The 21,559-nt window shown below is 49.6% G+C and overlaps 2 protein-coding genes and 1 long non-coding RNA gene across 3 annotated transcripts; 1 reads left to right on the forward strand and 2 right to left on the reverse strand.

The window, feature by feature from the left end:
* Positions 1–20: 20 nt before the first annotated feature.
* On the reverse strand, positions 21–16,380 carry PPP1R10 (protein phosphatase 1 regulatory subunit 10; the record flags this gene model as incomplete). The annotated part of the gene is made up of 16 exons (XM_041484536.1): positions 16,362–16,380; positions 13,708–13,826; positions 13,532–13,618; positions 12,058–12,193; positions 11,261–11,312; positions 10,590–10,667; positions 10,324–10,494; positions 9,510–9,609; positions 8,974–9,083; positions 7,977–8,077; positions 5,943–6,087; positions 4,882–5,037; positions 3,519–3,765; positions 1,903–1,978; positions 1,607–1,813; positions 21–135 (listed from the first exon to the last, which is right to left on the reverse strand). Coding segments are annotated over exons 2-16 (1,888 nt in total), but the record flags the coding sequence as incomplete, so codon positions are not given.
* A 1,594-nt stretch (positions 16,381–17,974) lies between these two features.
* Positions 17,975–19,093, reverse strand: LOC121362757. Its single transcript, XR_005956569.1, has 2 exons — positions 18,941–19,093; positions 17,975–18,517 (listed from the first exon to the last, which is right to left on the reverse strand). It is a non-coding gene; the product is annotated as an uncharacterized LOC121362757 (long non-coding RNA).
* Positions 19,094–19,197: 104 nt separating this feature from the next.
* Positions 19,198–21,082, forward strand: MRPS18B (mitochondrial ribosomal protein S18B). The gene is made up of 7 exons (XM_041484534.1): positions 19,198–19,351; positions 19,729–19,828; positions 19,918–20,015; positions 20,234–20,302; positions 20,521–20,587; positions 20,684–20,743; positions 20,822–21,082. The coding sequence occupies exons 1-7, from the start codon at positions 19,283–19,285 to the stop codon at positions 21,058–21,060; spliced, it is 702 nt and encodes a 233-aa protein (XP_041340468.1). The 5' UTR covers positions 19,198–19,282; the 3' UTR covers positions 21,061–21,082.
* Positions 21,083–21,559: the final 477 nt, after the last annotated feature.

Genomic DNA, 21,559 nt, shown 5'->3' on the forward strand with positions numbered 1-21,559 from the left:
GTGTCCCCAGTGTCCCTCACCTGCCCCGGGCCCCCCCGGCGGCTGGCTGCCCAGGTTGCCCAGCAGGTGTTTGATCTTGTCCGAGTAGTCCGGCTGCTTGAGCAGCTCCTCGGCCTTGTGGCTGCTGGGGCCGCCCTGCGGGGGCATGGCAGAGAATGAGCAAAGGGGGGAACGGGAGGCAACGGGAAAAGAGGGGAAAATCGGGAGAAAATGGGAAAAGAGGGGAAAAACAGGGGGGAGAAAATGGGAAAAGAGGGGAAAAACGGGGGAGAAATGGGAAAAAGGGGAAAAATGGGGAAAAAATGGGAAAAGAGGGGAAAAATGGGGAAAAAAGGGGAAAAAACGGGGGAGAAACGGGGGAGAAAATGAGAAAAAAAGGGAAAAAATGGGAAAAAAGGGAAAAAACGGGGGAGAAAATGAGAAAAAAGGAGAAAAACGGGGGAGAAAATGGGAAAAAAGGGAAAAAACGGGGGAGAAAATGAGAAAAAAGGAGAAAAACGGGGGAGAAAATGGGAAAAAAGGGAAAAAACGGGGGAGAAAATGAGAAAAAAAGGAAAAAATGGGGAAAAAATGAGAAAAAAAGGAGAAAAATGGGGGAGAAAATGGGAAAAAAGGGGAAAAACAGGGAGAAAATGGGAAAAAAGGGAAAAAACGGGGGAGAAAATGAGAAAAAAAGGGAAAAAAGGGGAAAAAAGGGAAAAAACGGGGGAGAAAATGAGAAAAAAGGAGAAAAACGGGGGAGAAAATGGGAAAAAAGGGAAAAAACGGGGGAGAAAATGAGAAAAAAAGGAAAAAATGGGGAAAAAATGAGAAAAAAAGGAGAAAAATGGGGGAGAAAATGGGAAAAAAGGGGAAAAACGGGGAGAAAATGGGAAAAAAAGGGGAAAAACGGGGGGAAAATGAGAAAAGAGGGGAAAAACGGGGAAAAAAGGGGAAAAACAGGGGAGAAAATGAGAAAAAAGGGGAAAAACGGGGGAGAAAATGGGAAAAGAGGGGAAAAATAGGGAAAAAAGGGGAAAAGAGGGTAAAAACGGGGGGAAAATGAGAAAAACGGGGAAAACCAGAGGGGAAATGGGGAAAAAAAGGAGGAAATGGGGGGAAATGAGAAAAGAGGGGAAAAACAGGAGAGAAAATGAGAAAAAATGGGGAAAAAATGAGAAAAAAATTGGAAAAAATGGGGGGAAATGGGGAAAAAAAAGAGAAAAATGGGGGGAAAACCAGGGGGAAATGGGGGAAAAATGAGAAAAAAAGGCAAAAATGGGGAAAAATGGGGGAAAATGAGGAAAAAAGAACAAAAATCAGGTAAAAATTGGGGAAAACCAGGGATAAACTAGGAGGAAAAAAAAAGAACAAAGGGGGAGAAAAGGGGAAAAAGAAAAATAGGGAAAAAACCACAGTGTGGGAAGGGGAAAATGGGGGTTCCACCCTTTTAAACCCCCCCAGTGTGTGACCCCACAGATTTTGGAGTGATGCAAACTGAGATATCCAAATTTTGGGGGTGATCCCCAAATTTGTGATACCCAAAATTTATGCCCCTCCCTTCCCCAGATTTTGAGGTATCCCAAATTTGAGGTTCAAAGGGCGGGGATGACCCCCAATTTATAACCCCAAATTTGTCACCTCCACAATTGATCTCCTGCATGTTGATGGGGGCGTTTTGGGGGGGTCCTGGGGGTCCCTTGCCGGCCCCGACGCTGCCCATGAGGTTGGCAAGGACGGGGGGCAGCTTGGCCCCCGCCCCCGGCTCCGGGGAGGCCGCGGCGTTCCCGGGATCCAGCCCCTCGGGATAGGCCCCATCCTCGCCCGAGCAGTCCTGGGGGGGCACAAACGGGGGTCAGCAAAGGCCTTTTCAGGGTTTTTTTACTTTTTTTGGTGATTTTTTGGGGTTTTTTTATGGCTTACCTCGTCCAAGGGGATGAGTTTGGGTGGGAGTGGCTCGTAGGATTCCGGGTCGGGCTCGTGGGGGCTGTCGGGAATGCTGAGGGGGTGCAAAAAGCTCAGTGGGTTTCTGGGATCCCAAAGGATTTTTTCAAATTTTATCCCATTTTCCTCCATTTGTGCCCTTTTTCCTAATTTTTTTCTCAATTTTTTTCCCATTTTTTCCGTCTTTTTTTCCCATTTTCGCCTTTTTTTCCCTCATTTTTTTCCCATTTCCCCCCATTTTTGCAGGGGTTTTGCTCTTTTTCCTCATTTTTTTCCCCATTTCCTCCCCATTTTTGCCCTTTTTACTCATTGTTTTCTCACTGTGGGGCCTAATTCTTCCCACATTTTCAGGTTTAGGTTTTCCAGTTCTGCGTGTGCCAGAAATACTGGATTCTCCACAAGCTTGGGTGTCCCTCAAAATGTTCCCCAAATGCACCCAAAGTGTCCCCCAAAAAGGGACAAAGTGATCCCAAAATGGTCGCCCCAAAGAGAGGCTCAAAGTGACAAAAAAAGCACCTAAAATATCCCAAATAATTCCCAAAATAGCACCAAAGTGTTCCTAAAAAGAGAACTCACAGCCTCCCGAAAAAGAGGCTCAAATAATCCCCAAAATGGCCCCCAAATTCCTCACAAAATAGTGCCTAAAGTGGCCCCAAAAACTGCTCCTAAAACAACACTCAAAATGTCCCTAAAAAGGGATTCAAAATGTTCTTAAAATGACCTCCAAAAAGGCCTGAAATGTGCTCCCAAAATGGCCCAAAAAGAGTCTCAAAGTGCTCCCAAAAAGGACTAGAAACTGTCTCCAAAAGTGCCTCCAAAACGTCCCCCAAGGTGTCCTCAGAATGGCCCCCAAAGCCTTCATAAAATGACTTCCAAAGCCCTCACAAAATCAACCCCAAAGTCCTCACAAAAGAGAGCCCAAAGCCCTCACAAAATGGACTCCAAAGTCCTCACAAAAGAGCCCAAAGCCCTCACAAAATCAACCCCAAAGCCCTCACAAAATGGAGCCCAAAGTCCTCACAAAAGGGCCCTCAAAGCCCTCACAAAACGGCCCCCAAAGTGTTCCCAGAACAGCCCCTAAAGCTCTCACGAAATGGAGCCCAAAGCCCTCAGAAAATGGCACCCAAAGCCCTCAGAAAATGGACTCCAAAGTCCTCACAAAATGACACCCAAAACCCTCATAAAACAGCACCAAAAACCCTCACAAAATGACCCCAAAAATCCTCAGAAAAATGGTGCCCAAAACCCTCTAAAACAGCACCAAAAACCCTCACAAAATGACCCCAAAAATCCTCAGAAAAATGGTGCCCAAAACCCTCACAAAACGACCCCCAAAATCCTCAGGAAGTGGTGCCCAAAACCCTCATAAAATGACCCCCAAAATTCTCAGAAAGTGGTGCCCAAAACCCTCACAAATTGACCCCCAAAATCCTCAGAAAATGGTGCCCAAATCCCTCACCAAACGGCCCCCAAATCACCCTCACCACCCCCTGACATTTTGGGCTCCGAACCCCGCCAATCCCCAATTCCCCATCACCAAAAGGAGATCACCCCCCAATTCCCCCCAAATCCTCCCAAAATGGCCCCCGGCTCACCTCTCCTTGGAGAGGAAGATCTCCTGCAGGATGCCCTTGACGCGCTCGGCCTGCGTGAAGCGCTCGCGGCTGCCGCTGCCGGGGATGACGAGCGGCGCCGGCAGCTCCAGGGCCTTGGGGTAGGCCCAGGGCACCTTCTCCTCCATGGAGTCGTGGCTGAGGCGCCGCGCCGTCTCGAAGGCGTGCCGGTCCTTCAGCATCTCCCGCTTGGCCGCCTCGCCAAAGTCCTTGATCTTGTTCACGTTCACTGCAAGGGGGGAAGGTTGGGATCGGTGGGAAGAAACCTTGGATTGTTTTGTTGTGGGGTGGGAATGTTTCAAAATGGCGCCCGAAGGGTTCCCAAAATGGCGCCCAAAGGGTTCCCAAAATGGCGCCCGAAGGGTTCCCAAAATGGCGCCCGAAGGGTTCCCAAAATGGCGCCTGAAGGGTTCCCAAAATGGCGCCCGAAGGGTTTGCAAAATAGCGCCTGAAGGGTTCCCAAAATGGCACCCGAAGGGTTCCCAAAATGGCGTCTGAAGGGTTCGCAAAATGGCGCCTGAAGGGTTCCCAAAATGGCGCCTGAAGGGTTCCCAAAATAGCGCCCAAAGGGTTCCCAAAATGGCGCCCAAAGGGTTCCCAAAATGGCGCCCGAAGGGTTCCCAAAATGGCGCCTGAAGGGTTCCCAAAATGGAATCCAAAGTGACCACAAAAAGGGTTTAAAGTGCCTAGAAAAAGGGACCCAAATTGTCCACAAAATTGTGCCCAAATCGTCCACAAAAAGGGATCCAAAGTTAAAGCAAAATGGCACCCAAAGTGTCCACAAAATGGCGCCCGAAGGGTTTGCAAAATGGAATCCAAAGTGTTCACAGAAAGGGTTTAAAGTGCCTACAAAAAAGGACCCAAATTGTCCACAAAATGGTGCCCAAAGTGTCCACAAAATGGTGCCCAAAGTGTCCCACAAAAACAGACACAAATTGCTCCCAAAAAGGGACCCAAAGCTTCCTGAAATGGTGCCCAAAATATCCACAAAATAGCCCTGAAAATGTCTGCAAAAAGGAACTCAAACTGTCCCTAAAATATACCTAAAATGTCCCTAAAATGGCACCAATTGTTCCCACAAAATGTCCCTGAAATGACCCCAAAATGGCACCAATTGTTCCCACAAAATGTCCCTGAAATGACCCCAAAATGGCACCAAATGTTCCCACAAAATGTCCCCGTAAATAATCTCAAAATGGCGCCCACAGGGTCCCACACAAAAAGGGGCCCAAAGACTCCCACAAAACGGCCCTGGAACGATCCCAAAATGGCCCCAGAGCTCCCTGAAAGGATCCCAGGGTTTTTCCAGGGATTTTGGGGTGAATTTTGGCCGTTTCGGGCTCACCTCGCTCGGTCTCGTCGAGCTCGAAGTAGAAGTACTCGCGCAGCCGCCCCTCCTCGGGCCACGACACCGATTTCTTCTTGCGGGGCCTGCGCGGGGCCGGGCCCCCCTCGGAGGGGACATCGGTGGCCTTGGGGTCACCCCCCGCGTCCGACGAGCCTGAGGGGACAGCGGGGGGGATCAGCAAAGGGGATCCCAAAAACGGGGGGTTTGAGCCCAAAATGGCACCCGGGGAGGGATGAAATGGGGCCTGAAATGGGGCAAAGTGACACCAAAATGGGCAAAGTGACACCAAAATGGGCAAAGTGACACCAAAATGGGGAAAAGTGACACCAAAATGGGGCAAAGTGACACCAAAATGGGGAAAAGTGACACCAAAATGGGGCAAAGTGACACCAAAATGGGGAAAAGTGACACCAAAATGGGGCAAAGTGACACCAAAATGGGCCCTGGGCCATTGGCAGGGAGGGATTCAAAATGGCACCTGATGGTCCCGAAGGAGGGACTCAAAGTGCTCCTAAAATGGCCCCAAATCCCCCAAAAGTGACCCTAAACGGCCCAAATCCACCCAAACCGACTCTAAACCACCCTCAACTCTCCCAAACTCCCCCAGAACACCTGCAAACTGTCCCCAAACCATCCTCAGCCCCACCAAACTGTCCCCAAGCCCACACAAATCAACCCCAACTCCTCCGAACTCTCCCAAACCATCCCAAACTGATTCTAACCAGCCCCAATCCAACCCAAACTGTCCCCAATCCCACCCAAACTCTCCCAAACCATCCCAAACTGACCCCAAACAGTCCAAATCCAACCCAAACTGTTCCCAGTCCCACCCAAACTACCCTAAACCATCCCAAACTGACCCCAAACAGCCCAAATCCGACTCAAACTGTCCCCAATCCCACCCAAACTACCCTAAACCATCCCAAACTGACCCCAAACAGCCCCAATCCCACCCAAACTGTCCCCAACCCCACACAAAGCATCCCCAAACTGTCCCCAATCCACCCTAAACTCTCCCAAACAGACCCAAATCAGCCCAAAGTGTCCCCAGTCCGTACCGGTGTCCATGGGCTCGGGCACCTCGATGGCGGGCACCGGCGTCCCCGGCCGGTCCGTGTCCATGGGCTCCGCGGCCGCCGGCTCTGGGGACGAGGGTTTGGCCGTGCTGGGCTCGGGCGCCGGCTTCCCCTCGAAGGGGCTGGGCTGGGGGGCACAAGGTGGGTCAGAACAGGCTGGTTTTACCCCAAAATGGATCCCAAAGTGTGCCCAAAATGGCTCCCAAAGTGTGCCCAAAATGGCTCCCAAAGTGTGCCCAAAATGGATCCCAAAGTGTGCACAAAATGGATCCCAAAGTGTTACCACAATGGCTTCCAAAGTACACCCAAAATGGCTTCCAAAGTGTGCCCAAAATGGCTTCCAAAGTGTGTCCAAAATGGCTTCCAAAGTGTGCCGAAAATGGCTCTCAAAGTGTCCCCAAAAAGGGAATCAAAGCATACCCAAAAAGGGAATCAAAGCGTACCCAAAATGGCTCCCAAAGTGTGCCCAAAATGGCTCCCAAAGCGTGCCCAAAATGGCTCCCAAAGCGTGCCCAAAATGGCTCCCAAAGTGTCCCCAAAACGGCTCCTAAAGTCTGCCCAGAATGGCGTCTGTAGTGCTCTCAAAATGGCAGCCAAACTGTCCCACAGAAAGGGACAAAATGGCTGCCAAAGAGTGCACCAAAAAGGGACTCAAAGTGTGCCCAAAATGGCCACCAAAAGTCCACAAAATGGCACACAAAGTGCCCCCAAAATGGTCTTCAAGTTCTTCCCAAAACGTCCCCAAAATGTCCCTCAAAATGGCGCCCAAACCGGCATCCTAAATGGTCCCTAAAAAGCCCCACAATGTCCCCAAAAAAGAATAAAATGTGCCCAAAATGGCTCCCAAAGTGTGCCCAAAATGGCTCCCAAAGCATGCCCAAAATGGCTCCCAAAGTGTGCCCAAAAAGGGAATTAAAGCGTACCCAAAATGGCGCCCAAAGTGTGCCCAAAAAGGGAATAAAATGTGCCCAAAATGGCTCCCAAAGTGTGCCCAAAATGGCTCCCAAAGCATGCCCAAAATGGCTCCCAAAGTGTGCCCAAAAAGGGAATTAAAGCGTACCCAAAATGGCGCCCAAAGTGTGCCCAAAAAGGGAATAAAATGTGCCCAAAATGGCTCCCAAAGTGTGCCCAAAATGGCTCCCAAAATGTCCCCAAAACAGCTCCTAAAGTCTGCCTAAAATGGCGTCTGTAGTGCTCTCAAAATGGCAGCCAAACTGTCCCACAGAAAGGGACAAAATGGCAGCCAAAGAGGCCACAAAATGGCTGCCAAAGAGTGCACCAAAAAGGCATTTAATGTCCCCAAAAAGGGACTCAAAGTGTGCCCAAAATGACCACCAAAACGTCCCCAAAATGTCCCTCAAAATGGCGCCCAAACCGGCATCCTAAATGGTCCCTAAAAAGCCCCACAATGTCCCCAAAAAAAAATTAAAGCGTACCCAAAATGGCGCCCAAAGTGTGCCCAAAAAGGGAATAAAATGTGCCCAAAATGGCTCCCAAAGTGTGCCCAAAATGGCTCCCAAAATGTCCCCAAAACAGCTCCTAAAGTCTGCCTAAAATGGCGTCTGTAGTGCTCTCAAAATGGCAGCCAAACTGTCCCACAGAAAGGGACAAAATGGCAGCCAAAGAGGCCACAAAATGGCTGCCAAAGAGTGCACCAAAAAGGCATTTAATGTCCCCAAAAAGGGACTCAAAGTGTGCCCAAAATGACCACCAAAACGTCCCCAAAATGTCCCTCAAAATGGCGCCCAAACCGGCATCCTAAATGGTCCCTAAAAAGCCCCACAATGTCCCCAAAAAAAGGACTCAAAAGTGCAACAAAATGGCCCCAAAAATGGTCCCAAAATGATCCACAAAATATTCCCAAGAAAATGATTCAAAATATTCACAAAATGGCCCCCAAAATCGTGCCTAAAATAACCCCCAAAATGTCCCCAAAAAGGGACTCCTAAAATGGCTCCCAAAATGTCTCCAGAATGTCCCAAAATGTCCCCAAAATGTCCCCAAAATGTCCCTCACCTTGGCTGCTGTTGGGGACAGAACTTTCTTCTTCTTTTTGATTTTGATTCCAGGGACGGGCGCTGAGTTCAGGGCGTCCAGGAACCCGAGGCCTTCCATGGCTGGGGGAGCGCAGAGAAGTCACCAAAAAACCCCAAATTCACCCCAAAATGGCTCCCAAACCTGCCCTAAAAAGGATCCCAAAAAACCCGAATTTCACCCCAAAACGGGTCCCAAACGTGCTTTGAAATGGTGCCCAAATCTGCCCTAAAAAGGATCCCAAAAAACCCCAAATTCACCCCAAAACGGGTCCCAAACCTGCCTTGAAATGGTGCCCAAATCTGCCCTAAAAAGGATCCCAAAAAAACCCAAATTCACCCCAAAACAGCTCCCAAAACTGCATCAAAATGGTGCCCAAATCTGCCCTAAAAAGGATCCCAAAAATCTCCAAATTCACCCCAAAACGGGTCGCAAATCTGCCTCAAAATGGTGCCCAAATCTGCCCTAAAAAGGATCCCAAAAAACCCCAAATTCACCCCAAAACGGGTCCCAAACCTGCATCAAATGGTGCCCAAATCTGCCCTGAAACGGATCCCAAAAAACTCCAAATTCACCCCAAAACGGGTCCCAAATCCACCATAAAACGGCTCTGAAATCAGCCCAAAAAACCCCAAATTTTTCTCAAAATGGGACCCAAATCTGTCCCAAAATGGCATCCAGGTACCACCCAAAACCACCCAAAATGTCCCCAAAAACGACTTATCCCAGAATGAAACAGAAATGGCACCAAAATGACCCAAAATGGCACCAAAATGACCCCAAAATGAAACCAGAAATGGCACCAAAATCAGACCCAAAATGGCACCAAAATTACCCCAAAATGGCACCAAAAGAACCCCAAAATGGCACCAAAAGAACCCCAAAATGGCCCCCAGGTGTCCCAAAATGGCCTCCAGGTGTCCAAAATGCCCAAAATGTCCCAAAATGTCCCAAAATCGCGAAGCGGCCCCAAACTCACGCTGTGGGGGGATGATCTTCACTTTGATCTCCTTGGCCGCGTTCGGGGCCGTGTTCAGGGGTTTGTATTTCTTCTCTGCCAGAGGAGCCTCCCCGGGGGCTGTCGGGGCGCTGGGGGGAGGAAAAAGGGTCAGGACCCCCCAAAAACCACCCCAAAATCCCTGAGATTTCCCCCAAAACAGCCCTGAAACTGTCCCCAAAAATCTCAGAAGTGTCCCCCTAAAACGGCCCCAAAGTAGACCCAAAAGTGTCCCCAAAATTATCCCCAAAAAAGCCCTAAAATCACTCCTAAAATCACCCCAAACTTGGCCAAAATTTGCCCCCCAAAATGGTTCTGAAACCACCCCCAAAACAGCCCAGACACCCCCAAAAAACCTCCCCAAAAACCCCCAAACCCGCCCCAAAATAATCCTGAAATGTCTCCAAATCAGCCTTGAAACCGCCCAAAAATTCCCCCAAAAGCAGCTCTGAGGCCCCAAAATGGCTCTGAGACCCCAAAAATGGCCCAAAATCCCCCAAAATGGCCCCAAATCCCACCTCTGCCTCTTGACCGGGACAGGTTTCAGGCTGTATTTGTCAGACGAGGCCGAGTTTAATTTTTTCACCGGCACCAGCGACGGCGTCTCCAGCTCCAGCCCTGAGGGCAAAAAAGGGTTAAAAATCCCCAAACCAGCCCCAAAAATCCCCCAAACGTCTCAAAAACTCAACCCTAAAACGGCCCCAAATTGTTAAAATCCCAATAACGGAGGTTGAGCTCTGAATTCCCCAAAACCAGCCCCAAATTTGTCTCAAATCAGCCCAAATTTCACTGAGCCCAAATTCCCCAGCTTTAGCACAAATTCCCCAAAACAGCCCAAATTTCCCCAAATCAGCCCCAAATTCCCTTTAAACCAGTCCTAAATTCCCAAAAATCCACCCCAAACTCCCCTAAAACAGCCCGTATCACCCCAAAATAGCCCCAAATTCCCCAAACCAGCCCAAATTTTCCTTAAAACCAGTCCTGAATTCCCAAAAATCCACCCCAAACTCCCCTAAAACAGCCCAAACTCACACAAAATTCCCAAAACCAGCCTCAAGCTCCCTTAAAATCAGCCCTAAATTCCCAAAAATCCACCCCAAACTCCCCTAAAACAGCCCAAATGAGCCCCAAATCACCCCAAAATAGCCCTAATTCCCAAAACCAGCCCAAATTTCCCTTAAAACCAGTCCTAATTTCCCAAAAATCCACCCCAAACTCCCCTAAAACAGCCCATATCACTCCAAAATAGCCCTAAATTCCCCAAACCAGCCCAAATTTCCCTTCAAACCAGCCCTAAATTCCCAAAAATGCCCCCAAAATCCCGAAGCCCACCTGTGGAGCGGAACTTGGCGTGGCTGGGGGCCGTGGTCCGCAGGGATTTGGGTTTTTCCCGTTTCTTTTCAGGAATTTCCTCACTTTTGGCCTCGTTTTTGGTCTCCTGGGGCTTCTCCGGGACGGGAGTTTTGCTTTTGTTTTCCTCTTTCCTTTTCTTTTTGTCCCGTTCTGGGGTGGGAAAAGGGCAGGGAAAAGGGGTGAGGGGATTTCAGGGGGGATTTTGGGGTTTTTTGGGGAGAATTTCGGAGTTTTTTGGGGCTCACCTGTGGGCTGAGAGCTGCTCTGGGAGCGGATCACGCCCATCCAGTCGCTGACCAGGATGGAGGCCAGGCGGCGGAGCTCTGAGGGGTTAATTAACAATTAATCGCTAATTAATCAGTCATTAATCAAGCAGAGGATGGGGAGTAACACCTAGAGGTGGCTTGAGGGGGGATTTGGGGGTGTCCAAGGGCAGTTTTAGGGGATTTCAGGGGGGTTTTGGGGGTTTCAGAGGGATCTGTGCTGATTTTTGGGGTCCTGAGGGGTTTTGGGGGATCCCAGGGGGTCTCAGGGGGTTTTTAGGAGGTCTGAAGGGGATTTTTGGGGGGTCTCAGGTGGATTTTGGGGTCTGAGGGAGGTTTTGGGATTTTCAGAGGTTTTCTGAGAGATCCCAGGTGTATTTTGGGGAGTCTGAAGGGGATTTTGGGGTTCCCAGGGTTTTTGTTTTTGGGGTGCCTGTGGGGGGATTTTGGGGTTCTCAGGGTTTTTTTGGGGGGGGGTCTGAAGGAGATTTTGGGCTGTTTTGGGGATATATTTGGGATTTGGGGGGTGTCTGAGGGGTTTTTTTTGGGATCTGAGGTGGATTTTGGGGTCTGAAGGAGATTTTTGGGGATTCCCAGGGTGATTTTGGGGGTTCTCAGGGGGATTTTGGGGATTTTTGGGGGTCCCTGCTCACCCTCATCATCGCTGGACTTGCTGAGCTGCTTCACCAGCTTGGCCGTGTTGTTCTGCAGAGGAAACCAAGGGTCAGGGAGGGGACAAAGGGACACTGGGGACACCAAAGCCACCCCTGGGGGACCCGAGGGTGACACAAGCCCCAAGTGCCACCTGAGTGTCCCCCGGTGCCACCCGAGTGTCCCCAAAGCCCCATGAAGGGCTTTAAATGAGACAAAAATCGCTTTAAATGTGACAAAAATCCCTTTAAATGAGACAAAAATCGCTTTAAATGTGACAAAAATCGCTTTAAATGAGACAAAAATTGCTTTAAATGAGACAAAAATCACTCTGGAAGTGACAAAACCCACTGAGAGTCCTCAGGTGCCACCCGAGTGTCCCCAAGTGCCACCCGAGTGTCCCCAAAGCCTCTGGAAGGGCTTTAAATGAGACAAAAATCACTTTAAATGAGACAAAAATCGCCTTAAATGAGACAAACATTGCTCTGGAAGTGACAAAACCCACTCTGAGTGTCCCCAGGTGCCACCCGAGTGTCCCCAAAGCCCCATGAAGGGCTGTAAAAGTGACAAAAATCGCTTTAAATGATACAAAAATCGCTTTGGAGCGGGACAAAACCCACTCTGAGTGTCCCCAGGTGCCACCCGAGTGTCCCCAAAGCCCCATGAAGGGCTTTAAATGAGACAAAAATTGCTTTAAATGAGACCAAAATCCCTTTAAATGAGACAAAAATCACTCTGGAAGTGACAAAACCCACTGTGAGTGTCCCCAGGTGCCACCCAGGTGTCCCCAGGGCCAGACCTGCTTGAGGTGGTCCACGGTGAGCGGGAGGTGCTGCAGGGTGAGCAGCAGCTGCTGCAGGAAGGGGACGTTGTTGGCGGCCTTGGAGCCCGTCAGCCACGTGTTGAGCAGCTTGTAGCCCCCGATCCGGATGAACCTGAGGGGAAAAGTGGGGATTTTATCCAGATCCAGGCTGGAAAACCTGAATTCTGTCAAAATCTGCCAAAATTCACCAGAAATTCAAAAAAAACCCCGTCAAAATCGGCCAAAATCCGCCCAAAATAAAAAAAAAAATCAATTTTTCCACCTGATTACTAGGTCAGGATGACTCTGAGGGAGAAAATTGGGAATTTTATCCAGATCCAGGCTGGAAACCTGAATTCTGTCAAAATCTGCCGAAATTCACCCGAAATTCAAAAAAAATCCTGTCAAAATAAAAAAAAAAAATCCATTTTCCCACCTGATTACTAGGTCAGGATGAACCTGAGGGAGAAAAGTGGGAATTTTATCCAGATCCAGACATGAAAACCTGAATTCTGTCAAAATCTGATTAAATCCACCCGAAATTCAAAAAAAACCCCATCATAATTGGCCAAAATCCACCCAAAATAAAAAAAAAATCAATTTTTCCACCTGATTACTAGGTCAGGATGAATCTGAGGGAAAAAAGTGGGAATTCTGTTCAGATCCAGACAGGAAAACCTTTAATTCATAAAATTTCACCTGAATCCACCCAAAATAAAAAAAAATCCCATCAAAAATCCACGTAAAATTCACTTTTCATGTGGTTACTAAGCCAGGATGTGTCTGAGAGAAAAAAATGGGAATTTTATCCAGATCCAGAAAGGAAAACCTGAATTCTGTCAAAATCTGATGAAATCCACCCGAAATTAAAAAAAATCCCAGTCAAAATCTGCCTAAATCCACCTGAAATAAAAAAAAATTAAAAAAGAAAAAATCCATTTTTCCCTGCCCTTACGTGGCCTGAGGATGAAATCTGAGGGAAAAAAGTAGGAATTTTGGAAAGATCTGGCTGGGAAAACCACAAACCCACCCAAACCCACCCAAAATCCTCTCCAAAATTCCATTTTTCCCTGTGCTTACTTGGCCTGAGGATGAAATCTGAGGGAAAAAAGTAGGAATTTTGGAAAGATCTGGCTGGGAAAACCTCGAACCCACCCAAATCTCCCCAAAATCCCCTCAAAATCCCATTTTCCCCTGTGCTTACTTGGCCAGAGGATAAAATGTGAGGGAAAAAATTTGGAATTTTGGAAAGATCTGGCTGGGAAAACCTCAAACCCACCCAAACCCACCCAAATTTCCCCAAAATCCCCTCAAAATCCCATTTTCCCCTGTGCTTACTTGGCCAGAGGATAAAATGTGAGGGAAAAAATTTGGAATTTTGGAAAGATCTGGCTGGGAAAACCTCAAACCCACCCAAACCCACCCAAATTTCCCCAAAATCCCCTCAAAATCCCATTTTCCCCGTGCCTACTTGTTGAGGATGTCCTGGGCCCGGGTCTGCAGGAGGATGTTCAGGTAAATGCAGCGGCTCACCATCTTCTGCGAGTCCTTCATGAGGCTAATTAGCAGTAATTAGTGACAATTAGCGGCCATCAACCCAAGGAAAGGGGGCAAAGGCTCCAGAAGTGGAGGATTTTGGGGTTTTACCTGAAGATTTTGGAGATGCCGTCCATGGTTTTGACCTCCCCATCCCGGCCCAGGAAACAATCGAGGCCCTTGAGGAGCTCCTTGGGGTCGATGGGGCCCGAGCCCATGGCAGGAACAGCCTGGAAAAAGGGAAAAAAAGGGAAAAAATGGGGAAAAAGTGGGGTTAGGAGTGGGGGGAGAGGCGGGAAAATAAGGGTGTGTAAAAATTCTGGGGGTGAAATGAGAAGTGAGAGCAAAATTGGCAAGAAAAAGAGGGAAATGGGCTCTAAAAAGGAGGAAATTGACCTCAAAAAGGAGGGAAATGACATAAAATATGGAGAAATTGAGCCTAAAAATTAGAAATTTATATTAGAGGATGAAAAGCGAGCCTAAAAAAGGGAAATAAACCCAAAGAAGTGGAGGACAACTCCAGAAAATTCAAGAAATCAACCTGAAAAAGAAGGAAATAAAAGCTAAAAGGCAAAATATGGATCTCAAAATGAGGGAAATTAACTCCAAATGCTGGAAAAACACATCAAAACACTGGAAATAACCCTAAAAATGTGGGAATCAGCCCCAAAAAGCTGGAAATAGGCCTCAAAAAGCTGATCACCAGCCCCAAAAGCTGGAAAACAACCCCAAAACCACCGAATTCTGCCCCAAAATGGAGGAAAACCGCCCCAAAAAGCTGAAAATCAACACCAAAACCTGGAAATCGATCTTAAAACCGGGAAAACCACCCCAAAAAGCTGGAAAACACCACTAAAAAAAGGGAAAACAACACCAAATAAATGGGACATCGACCTCAAAGAGCTGCAAATCGCCCCCAAGATGGAAAAGAGCTTTAAAAAGCAGGAAACTGCCCCCCAAAAAGCTGCAAATAGGCCCCAAAAAGCAGGAAAATCACCCCAAAAAGCTGGAAATCGACCCTAAAATGATGGAAAACCACAAGAAAATTGAGAAGTCAAAGCCAAAAGCGGGAAATCAACTCGAAAACCTCCGAAATGCACCCAAAAAAAGCTGGAAAATGACCCCAAAAAGCTGGAAAATGACCCCAAAAAGGGTCCCAGGGACCCCCAAGGGACCCAGGGGGACTCACAGCCCCCCCCTCCCCCTCTGATGTCATTTCAATTAGCTCGTTTATTAATTAATAAGTAAATGAGTTAAAGTATTAACCCTGGGGATGAGGATTTGGGGTCACACCGTGGGGGGGACACAAACCCTGAGCTCCCTCCCCAATCAAATTTTTAATTTAAAAGTGAATTAAACCCATTCACAAAAAAATAAGAGACAAAAAGCTGTCATTATCACCAGTTCTCCCTCATAATTTCATTAATTTTTTGTTAATTAACGAGCAGAACAGAGTCCAGGGGGGGCTTTCCAACCATAACCCTCCCCCAGGTTAATTAACCAGGGGTTAATTAACGAGCTGCCACCTAAGGAGGGGCCACATTTGGGGGTGTCACATCCCCCCCCAAGCTCAGGCCATAATTAAACCCTCTGACTAACGAACCAACCATTAATTAACACCTCATTAATGAAGGCCAAACCCCCCCTTAATGACCCGACGCTCATTGACCCCAATCCGGGTCCCCTCCCCCCCTTCCTGGGGGGGGTTTCAGGCTCTGACATCATTAATCACCGCTAATTAAGGCTTAATTATGACCCAGTTTCCTTAACGAGGGCAGGGGGAGGAGCTGGGGAGGTTTTTTGGGGTTAAAACCTCTCAAAAATCTCCATTTTTGGGGTGAAAAATCGCAGTTTTTGGGGTGGGGGCTGCACCCAGAGCTGGGGGTCATTAAGAGTTCCACCACCCGCTGCTAATTAATTAAAGGGTACAGCCCTTAATAAAGCGATTAATTAAGGGGGGGGTCTGCAAAGACACAAGAAAAAGTTAAAGCAACACAAAACCCCCAAAAAATCCCCCCAAAAATGAGGGGGGAATCCCAAAAATTGGAGATTTAACCCCAAATTCTCACTGTAACCTTTGACCCCCCCCAAAAATGAACAGGGGGGACACAAAGCCCCCCCTGGAAGGGGTCCCAGCAGTGGGGGAGGGGAAAACCCCCTCCCCAAAAAGATCTTTGGGGTTCCCCCCCTCATTTTTGGGGTCTGCCCCCCTTAAAGGAGTTGGGGGTCCCCAAAAGTCCCCCAAAAAAAGGGGAAAATCCCATTTTTTTTGGGGGGGGGGACAATTCCCAGCTCATTAAATGGAGGGGTGGGTCAAGGCCTGACCCCCCCTCCCCAGAATTGGGATTTACAGCATTTTTGACTCGTTTTACCCCCAAAAAAGGGATTTTTTTTGGGGGGGAATTTAAGGGAGGGGGCTGCCTGTGCCCCCCCCAATAGGAAATGCTACCACTGGGGAGAAAAGGGAGGAATTTGGGGGGAATTAATGCCAAATAAATGGGTTTATTTCTCAAAAAATCTGAATTCTCAGGAGGGATCTCTGTGCTTTTTACCCAAATCCGTGAAATTTTTGGGGATAAAAAAGGAGGAAAAGCCCAACTCCCGACTGCCGCATGCACCAGGAGAGGGAAAAGGGGGAAAAAAAGGGAATTTTGGATGTTTGAAAACCCTGCATCCAAAGGCCGTGAAATGGAATTAAGCCCAAAAAACAAAAAAAAACGAAAAAAAAACCAAAAAAAAAAAAAAAAAAGGATTTTTTTGCTTACCCGGGTTGTGGCTGTTCCCTCCCTTTGCTGAAGTAAAGCTTCCTAAGCTGCAAAAACGGGGCAAAACCATTGAAAATCGGGAAAAAAATGGAGTTTTGGGGGTGTTCTCCCTCCCAAAATTCCGATTTTTTTTTTTTGGTTTTTGGTTGGTTTTGGTGTGTGTGAGGAAAGGGGGGTGAAGCCCAGTGGTAGCATTTCCCTGTCACGATAAATTCAAGGTTATCAAAGGCTCCAGGACACTCCCAAATTCCCCAAAACCCCCCTGAAATCCCCAAAAAAAGCAGGAAAAGGGAATAGAGAGAAAAAAAAAAATCCTGTGGAAAAAAGCAAATAAAAAGAGGATTTTGTGGGTGGAAGGGGGGGTTAAAAAAGGGATTTTAGGGGGAAAAAAAGAGATTTGAAAGGTAAAAAATGCAATTTTAAGGGGGGCCCCACAGTGGGAGGGGCATCAACAACGAGGCCTCGGCGCCATTTTAGAGCTGGGAGAAAAAAAAAAACCAAATTCGGGGGTTTCAAAGGAATTTTTTAGGCATTTTTGAGGAATTTTGGGGGGTTTAAAAAGGGGGGGAACACACAGATACGAGAGACAAAGAGAACTGTGTTAAACCCCCTTTACCCCCCCCCCCCGCGCACGAAAAAATGCTAAAAATCCCCCAGGATTGGGGTTAAACCCCCCCCAAAATTAAGGAATTTAAAGGGGGGGGGTTAAGAAATAACCGGGGGGGTCAGAGCCGGAATAAAAACCCGCGAAGGCGCGGAATAACGAGGGGAAAAAACGCGAATTTGGGACAAACAAAGAGCGGCCGCCATTTTGGAGCTGCCCTGAAAGGCTCTGAGGGGAAGGGGGGGGGGAGAACTTTAAACTCAATTTCTGAGGGAAAAAAAGCAGAATTTGGGAAAAGCTCGGCCTGCCTAGCAATCTTTATTGCTAGATTGCGACCCCCCCGGCCCCAATTTCACCCGAAACCCCAAAAATCCCCACCGAAAACCCAAATTTAACCTTCCCGCCCCCCCCCCCGCCACCCCGCGTTTCTCAGCGCAAAAAACAATCCTAAAATGGCACCTAAAAAATAAAAATAGGAAAGAAATCAGCTTTTTTTTGTCCAAATTTCCAACCTTCCCCCCCTCCCCTCCACGCGCGGATTTTTCCTCCCTTTCCCCCTCCTTTTCTTTGATTTTTTTTTCTATTTTTTTTTGCAATCTTTATGTACAGATTGCTCGCCGGGAATGCCCCGAAAATTCCCCAAATTCCCCGAATTCCGTCTCCCCCACCGCGCGATTTTTTTTTTGCGGGATTTTTTTTTTTTTTTTTTTTAAACCGTGGGAGCTGCTCGTGGACCCCTCCTCCTCCTCCGAAACCGCTCTTTTCTCCCGAAATCCCCCCAAAATTTCCATTTTCACCACCTTTAGGCACAGCCCACGTCCTCCTCAAGCACACGGGGGGGCTCTTCCTCCCATTATTTTTGCTCTTTGTGACAAATAACTTGTTAAAGGGTTTTTTTCTTGTATTTTTTAAAGGGTAGGGGGGGAGCCTGCTGAAAATTCAACACTTACTATCCAATTTTTTTTCTCAGCCGACAGCGCTTCAAGGTTTGGATTTTGGCATTTGGAGGTGGTGTTAGAGCCAAAAAATTCGTTTGATTTTAATCATGGCTTTAAAAAAAACGCAGCAACTTTTTTTTTGCAGCTTGACGGGTATTTTGGGGTTTTTTTAAAGTTTTTTTTTTTTTTCCCTTGGGTTTTGTTTGTTTTTTAAAGCCCTAAAGGAGTGGATCGAGCTAAACTGAAAACCAAAAAAAAAAAAAAAAAAAGAAAAAAAAAAAAAAAGTTGTTTGGGTTTTTTTTTTTTTTTCTGCTCGAAAAAAAAAGTGGGTTTTGCCTTTGTTTTTTTGGGGGAAAGAAGAGGGAAATATGTTTTTTAAAGTGGCAGTTTCCTTCGGGTTTGGAACGGCTTCCAAGGACGGTCCAAAGGACGGAGAGGCTGCGGCGGCTCTTCACGGCAAAGGGGGAGAGAAAACCTGGTTTTTTCCTTCCCCTCTTTGTTGTATATATATATTTTTGTTGTTTTGTTCGCGTTTTGTATTGTATTTTGTATTGTTTGTATTGGTTTTTTCTCTCGTGGTAAAGGCGACGGCGTCTCTCAAGACCAACCAAACCTGGAGCGGGGGAAAGGAAAAATAAAAGGGGGGGAAGGTGGGGGATGGGCATAACGACAAAAAAAAAAAAAAGGAAAAAAAATTGAAAAAAAGAAATTAGAAGCGAAGAAGAAAAGACACGAAACTATTAGAAGCTGTTATCCCCGGGGAGAATTTAAAGCTTTAAAGGGGGGAAAAAAGGAAAAAAAAATAACGAGGAAACGCCCTTGGAAGGGTGGGGGGGGCTCAGCTCTGAGGGGACGTGAGGGCGGCGGCGGCCCCGGAGGGGCTCTGGGAAGGGGCAAGCCGCGTTTTTCCCCACACAAACGATGCTTGGCGTTTCAAAAGCCCCCCAAAGCTAAAAAAAAAAAAACGGGGAAAAAAACTCCCCCGCGCCCCCTGCCCCGCCCGCAAAGCCCCGGCCCAGCACAGCTCTTTACTCACCTCCACCAGCCCTCAGAATGGCGGCGGCACCGCCGGGCGCGGCTTTTTATACCCGGCCACGCCCCGCGCTTCGCCACGCCTCCTACCGCTCGCCGGTCACGCCTCCCGTCCGTTGAGCCGCCCAACGGCGCCTGCGCGGGTTCAACACTGCGCACGCGCGTCTGCCGCCCGCCATTGTCCGCGGGCCGTGTGGCGCAGTTTTAATTCGGGGAGGGCGGGGGGAGGGCGTTGCGCATGCGCGGCCGCCTGAGGGTGAGGGGCGTGACCACGCGGCAAGATGGCGGCGCCCCGCCCCGTCGTGAGGGAGAGGGGCGGGGCGGGGCGTGAGGGAGAGGCGGGAAGATGGCGCTGGCCTGGGCGGCGGCGGCGCTGAGGGCGGCGGGCGGCGTGAGGAGGCCGCGGTGGGCTCAGGTGAGGGCGAGGAGCGGCGGGAGGGGACACCGGGGATTTGGGGGAGGGGGGAGAAAATCGGGACGTGAGGGGGAAAGGGCAGCGCGCGCCACGTGCGGCGGCGGGGCGGGGCGAGTGACGTCATGGCGCGGCGGCGGGGTTTTTTTTCCCCCGCTAGGGAGCGCGCGGGTGCGGGCGAGGGGGCGTGTTTTAAATGAGAGCTTACGTCATTGCCCGCATTGCGGTGACGTCACATCGCTCTGCTGCCTGAGTGACGTCACAGGGAGCATTGCCCTCTGACGTCGGCACTGAGGTTTAGGCCATGAGAGGGAAGGGAGGGGGGGGGTGTGACGTCATCACTCTGGCAACAATTATGACGTCATAACCCCCTCCCCCAGGCCCTCCCCCGCCTCTGCAGCACCCAGGAGACCCCCAAGGACCCCCCGGCCGCCCCCTCCCCCTACCAGGAGCGGCCCTGGGAGTACCTGGAGAGCGAAGGTTGGTTTGTGTGGGGGCCTGAGGGCAGTTTTTGGGAATTTCGGCGTTCCCAAACCCCTCAAAAACCCCCCAAAAATGTCCCCGCGCAGAGTACCGGGCCACCTACGGGGACAGGCCGGTGTGGCACGGCTACCGGCGCAACCACAAGGGCTCCGTGCCCCCCCAGAGCACCCGCAAGGCCTGCCTGGTGAGCACTGGGAGCACTGGGAGGGCTCTGAGGGCATTTTGAGGGCTCTTGAGGCACCTCAGGTGCCATTTTGGGGGGCACTGGGACATTTTGGGGATGACTGAGGCCTCTCGATGGCACTTTTGGGGACACTGGGACAGTTTGGGGGTCACTGGGAGGCACTGGGATATTTTAGGGCTTACTGGGACTGACTGGAACTGCCCCACTCCCGTTCCCAGCGCCGGGGGAGGCCCGTGGGGAACCCCTGCCCCATCTGCCGGGACCGGAACCTGCTCGTGGATTTTCGGGTGAGTTCTGGCACTTTTGGGGGGCAAATTTGGGGGGGCTACATTGCCCCCCCATTCCATCTTTTCCTTCTGCTCCCCTTTTCCCTCTTTGTTACTCCCTTCCAGTTTTCTTTATAGTCTTTCCCTTTAGTTTCCCCCTTTTTAATTCCATTTTTACTCTCTTTTCACTCATTTTTATCCATTTAATCTCTTTTTAACCCCGTTTTCCCACCCTGCAGAACGTGAAGCTGCTAGACCAGTTCATCTGCCCCCACTCCGGCGTCATCTTCCACCCCATCCACACAGGTGAGGGCACACCTGAGTGTCACCTTTATGTCCTTGAGGTCACCTTTATGTCCCTGATGCCATCTCTGCGTGTCCCTGACCCCTTTTTCCCCTCAGGGATCTGCATGAAGCAGCACAAACGCCTCTCCCAGGCCATTGCCCAGGCCCAGGACCACGGTAAACCCCCAGCCCCGATTTTTAACCCTTCCCAACCCTGCCGGGTGCCCCCCAAACCCCTCAATTCCCCTTCTCCAGGTCTCCTGTGGCTGCAAGTCCCCTTTGTGCCGGTTCCTGAGGAGGATTTCTCCAACCAACACGCGGCCGTGGGCAAAACTCCCCCGGCGCCCGCGCTGAGGGGGCCGGGCCGGGCCTGGTACCCCTGGTACGAGTGGCAGCAGCCCCCTGCCACCGAGGTGGCTCGGATGCGCCGCTTGTACCGGGGATTCCTCAAGGAGGATTACCCGGATACGCCCCCAAGCCCGTCGGGGAAATAAAAATGTTTCAAATCCCCTAAAATTGGCGTTTTTCTCGTCAGGGAAGCTGGGGCACCAGGCCAAAATGGCGGCCGGGGCTGAAAAATGGCGGCGCGCTGTGGGGGAGTATATCCCACAATGCTTTGCGGGAAGGGGTGGATGCTTCCCTTCATGCTTTGCTGTGGCGCGAAAAGCGGGTTGCTAAGGAGGGCGGGGCTTGGTTGCTAAGGGCGGGAGAAGAGGCGGTGGCGATTGGGCGAGCAGGTGCCAGGGGTGGAGCTTAGTCCAGGAGAATATAAACGATTGGTTGAGGGGTTGCTAGGGGCGGGGCTCTATGGCTGACAGCGGAAGCGATTTGGCGGCGGTTGCTATGGGTGGGGTTTGATTGCTGAGGGCGGCTGCCATTGGTGAACGGTTGCTATGGGAGGAACTCAGTTGCTAATCGCTGTCAAATTGTGAGCAGCATTTGGCTGACGGTTGCTAAGGGCGGGACTCCGTTGCTTCAGACGGGCGCGGCCGC

This window comes from Pyrgilauda ruficollis, unplaced genomic scaffold (genome assembly GCF_017590135.1).
Source record: "Pyrgilauda ruficollis isolate IOZ18807 unplaced genomic scaffold, ASM1759013v1 scaffold664, whole genome shotgun sequence".
In the NCBI taxonomy this organism is placed as follows: Eukaryota; Metazoa; Chordata; class Aves; order Passeriformes; family Passeridae; genus Pyrgilauda; species Pyrgilauda ruficollis.

What these genes read in the sequence shown, in the direction of transcription:
- MRPS18B (XM_041484534.1), top strand. Translation starts at nt 19,283, where the DNA reads ATGGCGCTGGCCTGGGCGGCGGCGGCGCTGAGGGCGGCGGGCGGCGTG. An exon ending in GCACCCGCAAGGCCTGCCTG is followed by an intron (nt 20,016 to 20,233) that starts GTGAGCACTGGG and finishes TCCCGTTCCCAG; the next exon opens with CGCCGGGGGAGGCCCGTGGG. An exon ending in ACCTGCTCGTGGATTTTCGG is followed by an intron (nt 20,303 to 20,520) that starts GTGAGTTCTGGC and finishes CCCACCCTGCAG; the next exon opens with AACGTGAAGCTGCTAGACCA.